Here is a 16,654-nt window from a genome sequence, read left to right on the forward strand (position 1 = left end):
GGACCAGACTGCATAAAACATCTTGAAAACGAAGGTTTCTCCTTAAATACAGAAAAAAAAACATCTTCACCTGCTGGGAAGAGAGAAACAAAAACCTTCAGGTGAGCAGAGTTGTGATTATAAATGACGAACATTAATTCGTTACCAGCGACCGTCACCGGGTCATGACGCCACCTGTTGGAGCTCAAATGTACATCGTCTATTTACAGGAGGATGAAGACGGTGGAGAGAAATTTAGATTTGATTGTGGAAGAGACAGAAAAAGTTCTTAAAAACAGAAAGTGACGCCCCCCCCCTCCCCCCAACCTCCCTCGCTTGATACTGCTGTGGTTTGGCAAAATACTGATGGTCAAACTGCAGATGGTCAAATAATTCACATTTAAAATATCGCCCAAAACAAACCTATTGCACCAGAACAAAGTACACGACTGAACATCAGTTTTCCTCTGTCATGAGAAAAGAGAGGCCTATCTACAACATGTGTCACTATTTAAATAAATCTGACCCTGCCCCAAATATAACTAACCCCACCCCCCCAAAACAGCCCCGCAAACAGAAAGAAACGACCACGTCAGTTTAAAACACAAAGAGAGCCAGAACCCGAGCGTTCTCCACTGTCACACTTTGGTTAAAACAAAACAAAACAACAAACTGACAAAAGAATAAAAAATTAAAAATACAAGTATTAAATATTTTTGTATTAAAATTACTTAAAAATCCCAAATAAACATTTGCGGATGGAGCCGACGAGTTATATATATTCTATATATATTCATTTGTATGTAAAAACTTTGTGTTCCGTTCTTTAAATAAAAATATAATAGGAGCCAGTTCGTCACATGGGTGGAGCTGCTTCCAGCGCCACTGAGCACGCTCCATGGCGGTGTTCGTGTCACGAGCGGCCAATTTTAAACAGTACTTCACACATGATGGCCGCCACAGAGGAGTTGAGGGCGGCCGACAGCGAGATGTCCAGCAGCCTGCTTTCGTACAGAACAAACTCCGTCCGGTTCTCTTCCACCCTCGCCATGGCCAGAAGCGCCCTGGCAGCGCGGCACATCATGTTGATGCTGGGCGGCTCTGGTGGCGTGGCGGCGTGCAGCAGGCTGTGTGGATTCTGCTGGTACTGAGCCATGGCCACGCTGTCCTCCAGGAAGCTGATCAGAGTTCCCACGCTGCCCTTCTGCAGGGTGACGGCCCTCGCAGCTATGGAGTCGCCCTGCACAAGGTGGGACAGGACGGCCACCGCCATCTCCCGACACACCTGGCTCTTCCTCTCACCTACGAGGCGCACTAACGTGGCGAAGAGCTTCTGTTGGCGGCTGAAAGGCGGCGTGGCGAGCAGCAGGTCCACGTTGCTGTCCTGGATACTCAGCTTGCACAGACACTCCAGCACCAGTCTCTGAGGGGTGAGCGAGGAGAAGCCGCCCGCTGAGGAGAAGGGGTCCTGGGCCTCGGCGGATGGACACACCATCCAGTGCAGCAGCCCGTCCAGGATGGGCAGGCAGATGCTCTCTGGGTACAGCGACAGGTCCAGCTGGCCCGAGACGTTAGCCAGCGTCACCAGCGTGTTCTCCCTGAGCGCCGCCAGGCAGTCCCACCACCACTCGTCTCGGCTGCAGGCCAGACCCTGCTCCTCCTCCCGCTGGTAGGTGGGCGGTGTCCGTTTCCTGCGGGGGTGGTGGTGGTGCAGCAGCACCAGCCGGCCCAGGATCAGCACCAGGCCGGGGTGCCGCGACAACACGGCGTCGTTGCCGGGGACGAAGGAGAGGCTGCGCACGATGTTGGAGATGCAGACGCAGCGTTTGGCCAGAGAGTCCTGCCAGGACTCGGCCGTGGACAGCGGAGCCTCGTCCCAGCAGCGAGGCTCGTCCTCTAGCTGGCTGATGGGACTCTGAGCCGTCTCGCCATGAGCCGGTGACCTCTGACTTCCGACCTCAGACATGGAGCCTGGCAGCAGAACACAAGGAAGGGAGAGTTTATAACCAGAGAAAACTGACTGAATGATCTGAAAATAATCACATCAAGAATTGAAACTTGTGTCCAGAGACAGTTTGAACCCAGGGTGCTGCCTCATGAACAGGTCTGAGCCTGTTCAGGCTAAAGTCCCAGAGGAGAGAAGGAACCACCTGGTGGTGCAACAGCAGCACCACAACAAACCCACAGTAGATTTTATGTTTTTAATCAATCAAATTCAAATTATTTTCAAATTATGAACAGTAAACATCAATAATAAGTTATTGATTGATCCTTAACATCTGCAGTATGAAGCCAAAAATACTTCATACATATAACATCAAATTTTTTTAATTTGTATTGCCCTGAAACAGCTCACATACATTCAAAGCAGAATTATTGTAAAAATCACATGTATCATAAGAATCAAAGTAAAGATTATATTAACTTTATATGTGTCCAACGTGACTTAAAATAAGAGCATCAATCAAAACAAAAGCTGGAACAAACAAAAAACTAAAAGTAGTTTTAGCACAAATTTAAATAAATGGTAAATGTTACAGGCTGAATCCGGCATTTAGTAAGATCCATTTTTAATATTCATGTCAACATGATAAACAAGAAGTGAAGTGAAGAAACCTGTTCTCTAATATATTATCTGTCCTATTTGTGTTACTAGTCCTGAGCCACACTTTAAGGGGCCGGGGAAGTTTTAAGGTGTGATTCGACTTCGGGAACAGTGGCTTCATAAAATAATAATTTAACTCTGGCGTTTTTCAGAGCTTCAACTGCAACTTGAATGACTGCGAATGAAGGCCTGATGATGATGTGAGTGAAAGCAGGTTTGTAAATTTAATGACTTTAATAATGATTTTTATCCATTTTGTTTCATTCTTATCTCATTTGTTTGATTCTCAAAAAACTTTCTATGAAATAATCATTTCTTTTCCTCCTCCTCGTCTGTACCTTGTTGTGTTTCAGGTGGCGTTTCCTCCGCGGCTGGCAGGTTCCTCTCCGCTTCCTCCTGACCTCCTCCCTCCCTCTCCTCGTCTCCTCCCCTGCTCTCCTCCCCCTGCGCCGGGTTCGGGGGGGCGGAGTCTCCCGTGCAGGGTTCAAAGTGTGTCTGGATGTGAGCGGTGGAGTCTCCTCCCCCGGCCTTCCAGTGCAGGAGGCCGCTGATGAAGCCGTTGGGTCGGCTGAGCTTGGCCCAGCGCTCCTCCACCTCCTCCCACTCCTCCCCCCTCTCCTCCACTCTGATTGGCAGCTTGTCATACTTGCTGGCCTGTTGGGGGCGGGGCTCTGCTGCCTGCTCCTTCTGCTCATCCTTCACCTCCACCTCCTCTTTGACAACCGGTTCGCTGATCTTTGCCTCCTCAGCATTGATGGCGGGAGCAGTCAAGAGCAGCGGTGACGTCTCCTCTATCTCCTCCGCTGACCTCTGTATCTTCTTCTCCTCAGCTGACTGGCCATAAGACTCGGAGGCGGCAGCCAGCGGCTCCTTTAGCACCTCCTTCTCCTCCTTGGAGGGGTTGGGCAGGGGCCCCAGCACTGTCCTCTGGTCCTCGGTTCCCACCTCGTAGTCCTCCAGGATCCCGAAAATCTGGATGAGGCAGCGGCGGTAAAACTCCACAATGAGCTCCAGGAAACCAGGCAGCTGCAGGAGGACGAGGAGGAACAGGAAGAAGAGAGGACAGGATGAGTTCACAAAGGTCATCCTCAACACCCGACAAACTGTCTTGACTTTGTCTTCTGTGACTAATGTGAGAGAATGAGTCCAGCTCACGTGTAACAGGACTGCGTGTGTGTGTGTGTGTGTGTGTCTGACCTGTGTGAGGCTGAAGGAGCCCACGGTGCTGTCATCATACAGCAGGATGTTGATGGTGTCCAGAGCCCAGGTGCTCTCTGCTAATAGGCCGGACTTCAGTGACATCATCACTCGCCACGCCTCCGGGGTTCCTGATAGGACGAATTCAATCACAGAGCTCCCGTTTAAAAACAGTACACACACAATCAAACTGTAGCTGTGTGTGTGTGTGTGTGTGTGTGTGTGTGTGTGTGTGTGTGTGTGTGAGTGTGTGAGTGTGTGTGTGTGTGTGTGTGTCTGACCTGTGTCCTTGGCGGTGAGCCTCCGTCGTGGCTTCAGTTTGGGGGTGGTGGCCTCCACAGAGCTGGAGGGAAAGGTGACCTCTCTATTAATGAGGGGGAGGCCCTGAGTGGGCGGGGGGACTGGGGGGACACCAGGGAGCCCTGGCTTCTTCATAGAGGGCAGGTAGGGGGCGCTGTTGGGGGACAGAGAGCCCCCCAGGGGCCGCGGGAAGGAGGAGGGGCTGTGAGAGCGGTTCACATGGTTAGGGACAGCGGGGGTGGCCTGGAAGGACGAGGGGGGCTGTCTTGATGGCAGGGGGGGCATGGATGAGGAGGAGGAGGAAGAGGAAGAGTGGGGGGGATATGGTGGCTGGCGCTGGCCTGGATGACTGGGGGGCCACTGGCTGTCCTGGGGGGCCCTGCCCTCCTGGTCATCCACGCGGTTTATGCTGGGGTAGGGGGGCCCCTGGCCCTGTCTGTTGTATGTGTAGCCCATATCTGTCCTGGGGTGCCACATGTTGGCCTGTGGCCCCTCCCCGGGTCCGCCTGACACTGACGCCGGTCCTGAGCCCATCATTCCATGCTGCGGAGGCCCCTGGCGGTCCCGGCTGTATGGATACGGGTACTGGCCCTGGACCGGCCGCCGCTCAGGGCCCATGTAGCCCCCACCTCCACCTCCGTAGGGGGGGCCGAACATGTCGGGCTGCTGAGAGCTGTACTGCTGCACACCGAACCCCTCCCCCTCATGACGCTTAGAGGGAGGATACATCCCCTCCATCGGACGCTTGTAACCCTGCAGACACACAAGGACCAGCTTGTCGTCATCGTCACTGTTCAATAAAGTTTCCATTCAACATCTGAAAGTTTCTAAAAAAACACAAATACAAACAACCTCTGACCGCTTCACTATTCATTCTTTAAAATAAGATGTGAACACTCACCTGCTGCTGAGGGTACAGGGGCTGATGGGAACTGTAGGCCATGCCATGAGGATACTGCTGCCCATAGCCGTCATGTCCATGTCTGAGGAGAGACGATCCGCAACACTTCAATCCAACTTTATTTACACACCTCAACAATACACATTCGAATCACGCCGACAAAAAAAACAAACACTTTAAACTCCTCTCACCTCTGGTGGGGGTATCTGTTGGTGGGGTACATGTTAGCCTCGTTTCCAGTCTGACCCATGCTGTTCTGACCTCCGGGGGGCGCCATGCCCCCCTCAGGCCCCATCACATGGTCCGGCCTGCAGGGCGCACGCACACGCACGCACGCACGCACGCACGCACGCACGCACACACGCACACACACACACACACACACACACAGGAAGTTCAGGGTCACATCATTGTTTTCAGAGGATTTTTGAGGATATTTATTTTCCAACACAAAAACTATTTGCAAGTGTCCGTTGTCTTTCAAGTTGTAGCTCGTGGTCTTGGCTAACAAACAAATCAACAATCATATCTCTGTTGAACAGTAAAACACCAGTGTTCACACTAATCTTTTAGAATTTTACTTAATACTTAATGTTACACTGTTACATTAGAATAAAACACCTGTCTCACTGACTGCATGATTACACTCACCACAACGACTCACACTCGCACACTGAGGTATGAATGTATCATTACGTACCCAACGACACAACGAGCCCTCAGACTGTCTGATCAGTGTCTTACCTCCGCTCATATCCGGGGCCGTAGGGGTACTGGGGTCTGGGGCCCATCCCTGCCAGGGGCCCGGAGGGTGGCCCGCGTGGGTACATGTCCTGCATGGCACCGCTGGGCATCTGACCGGGACCGAAGGCCTCGCCGGGCCCCGGACCTGAAGAGGAGCAGGTAAAAATGAAAACTGCTCGGAATCATAATAAACGTATTTCTTATAAAGACACTGCTCTTATTTGTGTTTCACTTGTGTCATTGTTTCCTATCTTTAGGATAGACACTGAGGTTTAAAAACTATATCAAAACTAAAATATTTTACCTATATAATGTCTAGTCAGTGTGTAGTCAACTTTATCATTTTGTCAAACCTACATAACTTAGAACAGTAATTTCATTTCAACTAAATGTACATGTAATACGTTGTTGAGTGTTGAGTCTTTACAGCAAGTTTTAAGTCTGAAACCAATGTCGGTCCATACGAGCAAAATCAATCTGAGCACTGATGGATTATTTAGAAAATGATCCCTGGTGATGTAATGTATATGAAATATCTAGCCGTAGGCTAATAACTGCAGCACTGTTAATACAGCCCTTTAATGAGACAGATAACGAGACCCTTCAGGTTTTGACCACCAGGAGGCAGCAGAGCACAATCATTTCCAGCACAAGTGGCACTAGAGATGACTCTCTTTAATCCACAGCACTTTGCTGGTTACAACCAGAAAGCTACTGGTTTTCTACTGGTTTCACTTTGTATGCTAGAACCTGGTCCTGGATCAGATGGGCAGAAGACAGACCAGCAGATACCTGGGTCCTGATTATTAATGTAGTGTTGGAAACCACAAGGCGTGGCAGATAGGAGTGCATCTGATCTATATCAAACTTTGAACTAACTTCAAAGCAGCGTAGACTATATGGGGTAAAACATGTCCAGTAACTTCAGCCTGGATTTAGCTTGTGAGGTGAGCCATTTCTCACACATTCCTCCTGAATTACCCACAACCCTCTACCCTGTATCTGAACCTGCTGCATTTTGTTTTATGAGGCTGACATTTTCCTCTCTGTTCCTGTTTGTTAGAGAACTTAGTTTTTTTGTTTGTTTCTTTTTCAGGACAGCAAAAGCAAAAAGCCATAAAAATTAAAATGACTCTTTTTCTTCAATTATTGAAAAACGATCTCATATGGAGTTTGTTCCATAAACCATTTTATGTGTATTTAAAATCACTGCTGGCGTAAAAGTTAAAGTTAAGTCTGGAAATGTTGCACCCATCCATCAACAAAGTGACCTTTCCCCTTCTCACCTTTCCGCAGTCCTCCGTACGCGTCTTTGTTGGCATCGTACTGCATCCTCATGGATGGGTCTGTTGGACCTCCTGCTTGGTGGTAAGGGGCGCCGCCGGGTCCCGGGCCTCGCTTGTTGTGGAAGGCTGGATCGCTGCCTTCAGAAAACGGGTCCTGGATGCTCACTCCTCCAATGATCCTGAAGAAAAACGTTAAAGTGAAAGAGGAAGAGTTCAAGAGGAGTCATTAAAAATATGATATGATATATAGTGGCATTGCTCATATTTCTAAAACTAAAACAGTTCTAAAACAAACTGATAGATGTGTGAGCTCTGGCTAACTCCAGCTAACAAGGATTCACACTGGATTCTAGTGAATCTGAGAATATTAAGCTATTAGTTGGTCTAAAGAAAATGAACGGGCGACAACTATGATTACTGACTTCCCATTTCAAATCAATTTTTTAAGAAAAAAAGAAGAAAACATCTCTGGTTCCAACTTCACAATTTGCTTTTTTTTTTTTTTTTTAAATCCTCTGTAATTGTTAAGGAAATATTTTTAACATTTGATGACATTGCCTTGGGCTTTGTTAAATCGCAATGACCATTTTCTGATGTTTAATAATCCAAACAATTAATTTATGAATTGCGATATCAATAATGGAAATAATCATTAGTTGCAGCCCTTGTTCTAATCAAAATTAACAACAGATCATCAACAGGCAACACGGGGTAAGAACCAGTTTCTGGTAGTTTCAACTATCACCCTAATTAAAATCCAAAATGCTCACCACATTGCTAAATACTAGTAGCTAACTCTGCAGGTTTCCTCCTTGTTATATTGTACATTCTCTATGCATTAGCTTTATGATTTGTGCAATTAAACGGTGCAAGAACAACTCCTAATGTTAATCTTCTTATAAGCTTTCAGTCACTACAACATCATCTCTAGGAAACCTGTCGACAAAAGCACTTTCAGTAACGGGCTGGAAAAGTGTGTCTACATTTCAGGTAAATTTTGAAACCACTCCCAGCCTCACCTAAAAAAAAAAAAATCTGAATTTTTTTCCCCAATCACTGTTAATTCTAGATGAGGTGTACCACAAGGCTCGATTATGGGCCCTCATCCACAGCAATCAGTCAACACAGTCTCTCTCACAATATTTAAAATTGAAACAATCTACACATGTTTAATATGACAAAAGCTGATAAAATGATCATGTCATTTCCACAGGTGTTACTCTTGTGAGTGACTCCAGAATTAATCATTTAGTTTGACCAGGTGTTTATGGGATTTTGTTCCCTCCTCTACCTGTTTCCAGGCTGGGGGCCCATCTGGCTGTGCGGGGTGGAGGCAGGTGTCGGGGGCTTCAGGTCTCCGGGGGCTTCGGTCAGGGAGCTACTGCTGGACTGAGGGGTGTTGGGGCCCTGCAGGGAGCCCGAGTTGGCTACAGAGATACAGACCAGACAGAAAACCTGCTGAGAACAAGGGTTACGTGTCGTCATGTAACTTCACACCATAATTATTCAGACAAGCCAGAAAAATGCAGGGGGATCGAGAGCAACCAACTGAACACAAATATCATTTCAAATGCGCAACTGGAAGACCTCTGCACAGGACAGTTCAAATTCTAGCGCTTGAGGTTTTCACCTTAATACTTTTAAATATGTATTGTATCCACCTTAATAGATTCCAGTTTTCAGCACTTGTTGGGTCAACCTTCAGAAATTTCCTTGTGGGTTCCACCTTAATGCACTTCTTGTTTTCAGTACTTGTGGGGTCCAAATTAAGATGTTTTCAGGTCTTGTTTAATACAGGTCTCAAATACATGTCCACTTTCATGCACACTTGTGGGGACGCATGAATACACTTCCAGCTTTTAGTACTTGTCGGGTCCACCTTCAAAAATTTCCACTTGTTGGAACTTGTGGGTTCCACTTTAACATACTTCTTGTTTTCAGTAATGTGGGGTCCAACTTAAGACATTTCCTTTGTGGGGTCCACACACAGTTTTTAGTACTTCTGGGGTCCATATAAATACATTTGCAGTTCAATACTTGTAGGGTCCACCTTAATGAATTTTCTGTTCAGTACTTGAGGGGTCCTCATTAATACACTTCCAGTTTTAAGTAGTTTCATCCAGTTTCATTGCCTCTCTCTCTCCCTGACTTTCCTGTCTCTCTCACTGCAGCCGTCACGATAAAGGCAAATGTCTTGTACGGTCTATGTAAATACTGTGCACGTCTTACTTGTGGGGTCCACATTGATACACTTTATGTTTTAAGTACTTGCGGGATCCTCATTAATACATTAAAGTATGTAGTAAGTAAGTAGTTTTTAAGTCATTGTGGAGTTCACATAAATACAGTGCACTTTTTGCTTGTAATACTTGCTGCCAGTGTTTAGTACTTTACGCCGTAACACACTTCCAACTTTCTAATACCTGGAGCTTCCATAATAAATAAAGTTTTTGGTTTCAGTACTTGTGGGATCCAGATGTTTTAGATGGACACATAATATATACAGGTTTCCCATACCTTCTTAAAAATCTATCTCAAGGACTTTTAAAGGACTTTCAAGGCCCGATTCCCTGAAATTCAAGGACCCAACACAGATGCAGATCAAGGTTAATTACTGTTACAACACTGAATTTTATACAGAAGCTCACAGACAACAATCAAAAAGAGAGAGAAGCTTGAATGAGTGAACACATCTAAGCTCTTGGACACGTGCACACAGCAGCACTTTGCCTATTTACTAACATTAAGTAAAAAAACAACAAATGTCAATTTCTATTTTTCCACAGAATATAGAAATTCAAGCACTTTCAATGGCCCATATCTATTTATGTACATTTCCAAAACTTTCAAGGCCTTGATTTGTTTCTTTTCACAAACCTCCAAGGATATCAGGGACCCGTGGGAACCCTGTGTGTACTAAACTCTGATTGTATGTGTTCAGAGAGAGAGAGAGAGAGAGAGAGAGAGGAGAGAGAGAGAGAGAGAGAGAGAGAGAGAGAGAGAGAGAGAGAGAGAGAGAGAGAGAGAGAGAGAACCAGACAGACAGAGAGAGAGAGCGGTATCGTGGGAAATTAGGTCAGGCTGAGGTCAGTAATGTTTACATTCACACCCTCCTCCCCCACTGGACAACTCACTGTGCTTCTCTGTTACATAATCACACTGCTGTGTTTGTGTGTGAGTGGATTCCTACCACCGACAGTCTGGCATCATTAAAGCCTTTTTCACAGAGTCAATCTGTAACATGTGACGGCTTTTTGTCATTCAGACACGTAGAGTAAAAGTTCCTCACAGCTTTATTCAGACGTGATGGGATATTTATGGAGAGAGCCACGATGCTTGTTGATATTTGTCAGTTGGTCCACTGAGGGAGTCGGAAAGAAGCGACTCTAAAGAGGAAGAGTGTTTCCTGTCCTCTCTCAGGTCGCATCACTGATCATCACAATTAATGACTATAAGGAGCGTGAAAGACTCTTGCCACATCTTCTGATAGCGAATTAACTGATAAATCTTCTCATCAGGTTCATCATTTGTTAGAGAATTATCTGTTTTACATTTAACAGTGGTCAGACTGAGAATGACAGAATATTTGACAGAATTGCTGAATATTCATTTCTTCATTCATGCAGTTAGCAGGGATACAGTTGAAAACGTAAGGAGGGAATCAGCTGTCTGTTAACTTCCTCCACAACATCGGGGGAAAAATCATTCATTTGAACTCATCTTCCAGAAAAATAATATTTACAACATAGAATGAGCTCATTGAGTGTTGATCCGGTTTGTTAAACTGATTTTATGTCATTAAAAGGACATAATAATTGAGTGTGTATTAAACCTCGTGAAGCTCTACTTGTGGTAAGCTGACAGTTCAGACTTCAGTTGCACTGAAATATTAGAGAAATGTTGCAGGTCCAAGTGACTCAAGCATCTGTTCAACTTGCTAAACTGCCAGAACTTTTACGTAACAAGGTGATTGTAATCATGCATTCATTAAACCACACTTGTCATTTTTGGTGACTTGTGAGGACAAACTTTTTCAGTGGTCAGACTTGCCTGAAAAAAAAAACTGTTGTGGAAAAAACTGTTGAACACAAATATCACTTAACATCAATAAATGAAAATACTTTTGCACCAGACCACATTTTTCATCACTTGTGTTGACACTTCAAAATTGTAGTACTTGTGAGGTCCAACCCAATATACTTCGTTTTCTAGCATTTGTCCAATCCATTTACATACATTCTTTGTTTTTAGTACTTGTTAAATCACAAGTCTAATACCTGCAAATACCTGCCTACAAATCACACATCATCCCAATAACCACACTCAGAGGTTATATAACCCGACCCATCTGTCTGCAAGTCCTTTCCCTCCAAACCAAAGACAACAAAACAGAGACAACCGAGAACCAGCGAGTTAGACTCGTAGTATGGACCTTTAAAACCTTGTTATTTTATATAGGAACCTAGTACCAACACCTCACAGGACTATTCAAGTTTTAGCTCATGATAAACTCCAGATCACAGGTTGCTAACTTCCTGCAGTGGATAAATAGCTAATAGAAAACAAGTAACTTCTTACCTGGGGAGGGCGGCTGGATCTTGGCCTGGAGTGACGGAGGTTTCTTGGAGTCTCCGGCAGGCCCCGGGCCCTCAGGTGGAGGCTCCTCTCCTCGCTCCACTTTACACTCATACGCAAACAGGTACTGGATGTACTGCTTCTTCAGAGAGCTGGCCGCGCTGCTGGACGTCCCCACGTTCAACAGGGACGATAACTCCCTCCACTTCTTATTCTTGTTCACCTGAGAGGAAGACACAAAGAGGGAAAACAGATTTATTCACTAAATTCCTCCAGAATCCAATCGTGGATTAGACAAGCTGAGAAGAACCATGAAACCATGCAGGTAGCAAACTCACTAAATGGAAGCTCACTAGAATGTGGCTAAAACTAATGTACATATCATTCGAAAGACTAAAACGCGAAAGAACAAAATGAAAGAGAAGGAGATGAAGGAGGTAGAGAAGAAAATGCAGGATCAAAGAGAACAACAGTGTACTCGTCTTCTCACCATGGCCAGGCCTCCTATCTCTCTGACGGACAGGTAAAGTCTGCACAGGTCAAGCGGCTTCTTCCCAACAGCGGGCAGGTTCGGGACGGGTGTCCCCCTCTCCTCCATGAAGGCCAGGTACCGGTCCACCCACAGCCGCCTCTCCGGCTCAGAGCCCATGTCGTACAGCCGAGTGATCTTCTCGTTGGTCATGGTGGCCACGCTGGCCTTCTGGAGACACCGAGACATGGAGACAACAGTCAGCTTCGGGTTTACGATCGGAGCAGAGGAGGACTGCACAATACGACCAAAAATGACTTGTGATCGACGGCTAATAAGAAGTAATGAACGGTTTGTCGGCCACACAGTTTTCAGAGAGGTGGTGGTCTATGAAACATCAGACAACAGTGAAACATGGTCCAAAACTGAAAGATATTCTGTTTACTGTGATATGAAACAACAGACAACAGCAGATCATCACAATTTTAATAATAAAAACAAGTAAAACAACCTGTTTTTAATTGATATTGTGCAGTCCCACACAACAGCTACATACCGTCACATCACAATGACACAAAGAACACAGTGCGACCCAACCTGGCTTTTTTTTTGCATTTGGTACCAGCACCACATGCAGTTCATCCAAATCCACTGAGAAAAGTCAATGTCAACGGATTTGTAAAGTTTCCTTTAGGTTTTGTTCTGAAAACTGAAAAATATCCATTTTCCATTTCAAGTACTTTCACTGAGCACTTTATTAGGAACACCTGTACACCTGCTTATTAATGCAATTATCCAATCAGTCAATCATGTGGCAGCAGGGCAATGCATAAAATCATGCAGATACAGGTCTGAAATTGACCATGGTATGATTGTTGATGTCAGACGGGCTGGATTGAGCTTTTCTGAAAACACTGATTTCCTGGGACTTTCACGCACAAAACACTCTCACGGATCTGAGGACTGAGCCACCTTGTTGAGAGAGGGTGGAGCTGAAATCTGGAGTGGACACAGGTTCAACAAAACTGGACAGCTGAAGACCTGGTCTGATGGATCTGGATTTCTGCTAGTGCACGCATGGACCCAACCTGCCGTATGTCAACAGGCTGGTGTTGGTGGTGTACTTGTGTGAGGAATGTTTTTTTTTTGGCACACTTTGGGCCCTTTAATACCAATCAATCATGGTTTGAATGCCAGAGACTATCTGAGTATTGCTGCTGACCATGTTCATCCCTCCATGGCCACGGTTCACCATCTTCTAATGGCTTCATGCAGCATGTCACAAAGCTCAAGTCGTCTCAAACACGACAGTGAGGTCAGTGAACTTCAGTGCCCCCCCCCCCAGACCTGAATCCAGCAGAACACCTTTGTGCAGGAGACTGGCAGCATGAATGTGCAGCTGAAAAATCTGCAAAAATGATGTGATGCAGTCATGTCAACATGAAGCAGAGTCTCAGAGGAAAGTTTCCAACATCTTGTAGAATCCATGACACGAAGAACTGAGGCTGTTTGAGAGCAAAGGGAGGAACTACCCAGTGTTAATATGTGTTCCTAATGTGTGTGTGTCTGTGTGTGTCTTCCTAATGCCAGAGTTAAGGGCTCTTTCACAAATTCATTAACAAAACCAACTAAGGTTCATTACTACAATAATACTGATCAGTGATCCAGTTCCCAATCAGTTAAGGCTGACAACCATTATATGACGTCAATGAGGGAGTAGGTTGGGCAGCACTGTGGCACAGAGTCGGCAGAATGAAATCAGATACAGTCACAGCTCACAGAACGAGACTTTCTCATTAAAACAGTTAGAAAATCAAGTTTAAACTAGTTTCAAGTTTGGTTTAGGTCGTTCATTCATATTGAGATTCCTATTTTTTCCAGATCTTTTTAAAACCCACAAAATGTCAAATTTCTTGAATTAAACCACTTGTTCCCGACACATTCTTTCCCATTGTAATGAACTGACAGAGAGGGAAGTTCCGCCCACACTCTTACCCGAACTTCAACCACAGAAAATCATCATCTAATATCAGTGGGTATTATGGGTAAAATCCAATATCACGGTACATTTATAAACCACGTTTTGACCGGTTTTGGTCTTCAGTTGGTTTTCAGTTTCTTTACCTCCTCCCGGACATGTTTCGTGGTGTGGAAAATGTGTTTAATCGCTCGCTGCTGACTTTTAAACATGGCGGGTGAAATAAAATGCTGCGAGTACTCGACCAGTCAGAAATTCAGTACTGCAGACCGCACCCCCCAATGTTCCTCAACCTTTGGAAAGTACTACCCCCCGACCAGGCACCTTTTTGGGGGTCGATCAATTACCCCAGGACTAAATTTAGAGCCTGGTTCATGCGGTGGAAACGCGCATAGCTCCTCAAAAGGTTCCTGGTTCCTGGGGACAGTTCCTGTGGTAGATACGCGGCTATAGTGTGATTTCGATACAGTATGTGGTGATATAGTTACGTTTCTGGAAAATAATATGAGATGGAACCAGATGGGAATGTCCAGGTGATGAGAGGGTTACTTCATCACACTGAAAGAAAATCCAGAATACACACAAAAATCATTAAGGGTTAGGGTTGCTTGAAAAATTGCATTGGTTGCCGATATTCATTTGGATACTTTATTATATTTCAACAAAAGCTTTCACGACGCTGACAAGCTTTCACGTCCCTCTGTCCCCTGTATTTGTCGCATTAGATCAAGAAATCTGGGTAAATGGAAAATGTTTGACTCCTTTTGTTTTAATAAGAAAGTCTCACAATAAACATTTGGAAAATCACATTTAGATGAAAAACATTTATAATAATAAAGAAAAAAAAAGAGCAGCTTTTGGACTTCAATAATACAAAAACATAAAAAATCAAATGCAAGCACATTGCTGCTTTGTCCAATGAAAACCTTGTATCTCCAAACAGTGGACAGCTTTACCTAAATCACTTTTGGCATGTCTCACTGGGTTTAGGAGAATAAAATAGACAAAAGTAATAATGTGAGCTAAAGCTACAAGTGACGGCATGTGGAGGTTCCAGGTTTTCATACATCAGCAGCAGCAGGAAGCAGGGCTCTACGGTGACAAAGGTTCAGTGGGCCAAACCGCTATAGGATCTTAGTTACAGTCAGTATTGTCAAAAAAAAAAAGTAGCATGATTTGACATTTACACACCGTAGAACCCTGAAGAATATTAAAACACAAAAAAAAAAGAAAAAGAAAACTGTTGTTGTGCTTTGCGGCACTTACGGGGCTGGTCGGTGTCTTGGGCCAGGCAGGGCTGCTAATGCTATCACTGTCCTCCCCGTGACAGGAGGACAGACTAGCTGAGCTGGGGGACATGGGGGAGGGGGTGGGGGGCTGAGACACACACTGAGAGCTGTAGCTGTCCTGTGACACAAAACACACACACAGAAATCACCCACACACACACACACACACACACACGCACACGCATACACGCGCACACACAGACACAGACACACACAACAGAGCCACGAGGTGAGGGGAGGCCAGGTAAAAAAAAATAATAAGACAGATGTTTCTTCTCCAGGATTTTGTTTTCATTTTTTGGACAGCAAACACACCATGACATCATCACAGAGTGAACAAGCAGAAGCTCAGGAGTGGAACCGGCTTCACACAGCAGTGTTAGCATGTAGCATTTAGCAGCTGGGAGCAGATGGACAGCCGGGTTAATGTGGCTCGTTAAATCTCACAGCAGAGAGAAGAAACACTCATTAGCTGCTCAAGTTCTGCTCTAAACATCTGGTTAAAGACCTAACCTTTAAAAACAGGAAGTCTGTAAACGCAGATCAGGACTTGGGGTTTATTACAGACACAACCAAGAATATCTCAAATGTTGCTACACCTTGATAACCCAGAGCATCCCTGCAGTGACTGCTTTGTTGTGACATCACAAAGTTCCATAAGTCCTGACAGCTGGTTTTAAGGCTCAGTGTCTGAATACAGGCTGTGTGCATTTCTCTGTGGACTGAGGCTTTGATACTTTCACAGTATTAATATAGAACCTAGACCTGATCTATAATCAAACAACACATGGACAGAGACCTTTATACTGTATGGGACTTTTAACACCTCAATTTACTTTAATTAGTGACAGACTACTTAATTCATAAAACTATTGAAGCCCTTAGACAGGAATGTAAGAGGGGACGGAGCAGCACAGGAAACACTTTTCAATTAATTCGGGTTTTTAGCCCCTCAAATCACTTATATTTGTACATTTCATCACAATTTGAACAAGAAAGTTTCTATTGTTTTTAAAAGGTAAAACTGAGTTTATTTCACTTGTTCGACTTACAGTAAATAGCTCATATTCATATAGTTACCATACCTTACTTTATTAGCTGATAGAGGAAATATTTCCCCCTGCTTCAAAGAAAACTAATCCCTGCCTCAGTCTTCTGTCCATGTTACTGTTATTTTGAGTTCTCCAAAAAAATCTAGTTATCTGGGAAAATAGTAGAATTGTTGTGAATTTTAACAGCCAACAGAGCTTTAAAGTTTCCACCCTGTTCACATTTCCTGTTGTCACACTTCTATTTTGAAGTTTCTCTGACAGCTGACACAACACAACACC

The 16,654-nt window shown here is 44.9% G+C and overlaps 1 protein-coding gene across 1 annotated transcript in view; it reads right to left on the minus strand.

Annotated features, from left to right (window-relative positions):
- Window positions 1-6: 6 nt before the first annotated feature.
- The window catches only part of arid1b (AT-rich interactive domain 1B), a 50,848-nt gene continuing 34,200 nt past the window's right edge, over window positions 7-16,654 (minus strand). The window contains 11 exon segments of the mRNA XM_087180317.1: window positions 7-1,950; window positions 2,923-3,610; window positions 3,782-3,912; window positions 4,063-4,834; window positions 4,983-5,064; window positions 5,174-5,290; window positions 5,727-5,871; window positions 7,013-7,191; window positions 8,304-8,439; window positions 11,591-11,810; window positions 12,078-12,287. Coding sequence (XP_087036443.1) covers window positions 893-1,950; window positions 2,923-3,610; window positions 3,782-3,912; window positions 4,063-4,834; window positions 4,983-5,064; window positions 5,174-5,290; window positions 5,727-5,871; window positions 7,013-7,191; window positions 8,304-8,439; window positions 11,591-11,810; window positions 12,078-12,287 — 3,738 coding nt within the window. The 3' untranslated portion in view covers window positions 7-892.

Source organism: Seriola lalandi, unplaced genomic scaffold, assembly GCF_002814215.2.
Source record: "Seriola lalandi dorsalis isolate HSWRI2012SDOR001 ecotype SW California unplaced genomic scaffold, Sedor1 jcf7180002054901, whole genome shotgun sequence".
Taxonomy (NCBI): Eukaryota; Metazoa; Chordata; class Actinopteri; order Carangiformes; family Carangidae; genus Seriola; species Seriola lalandi.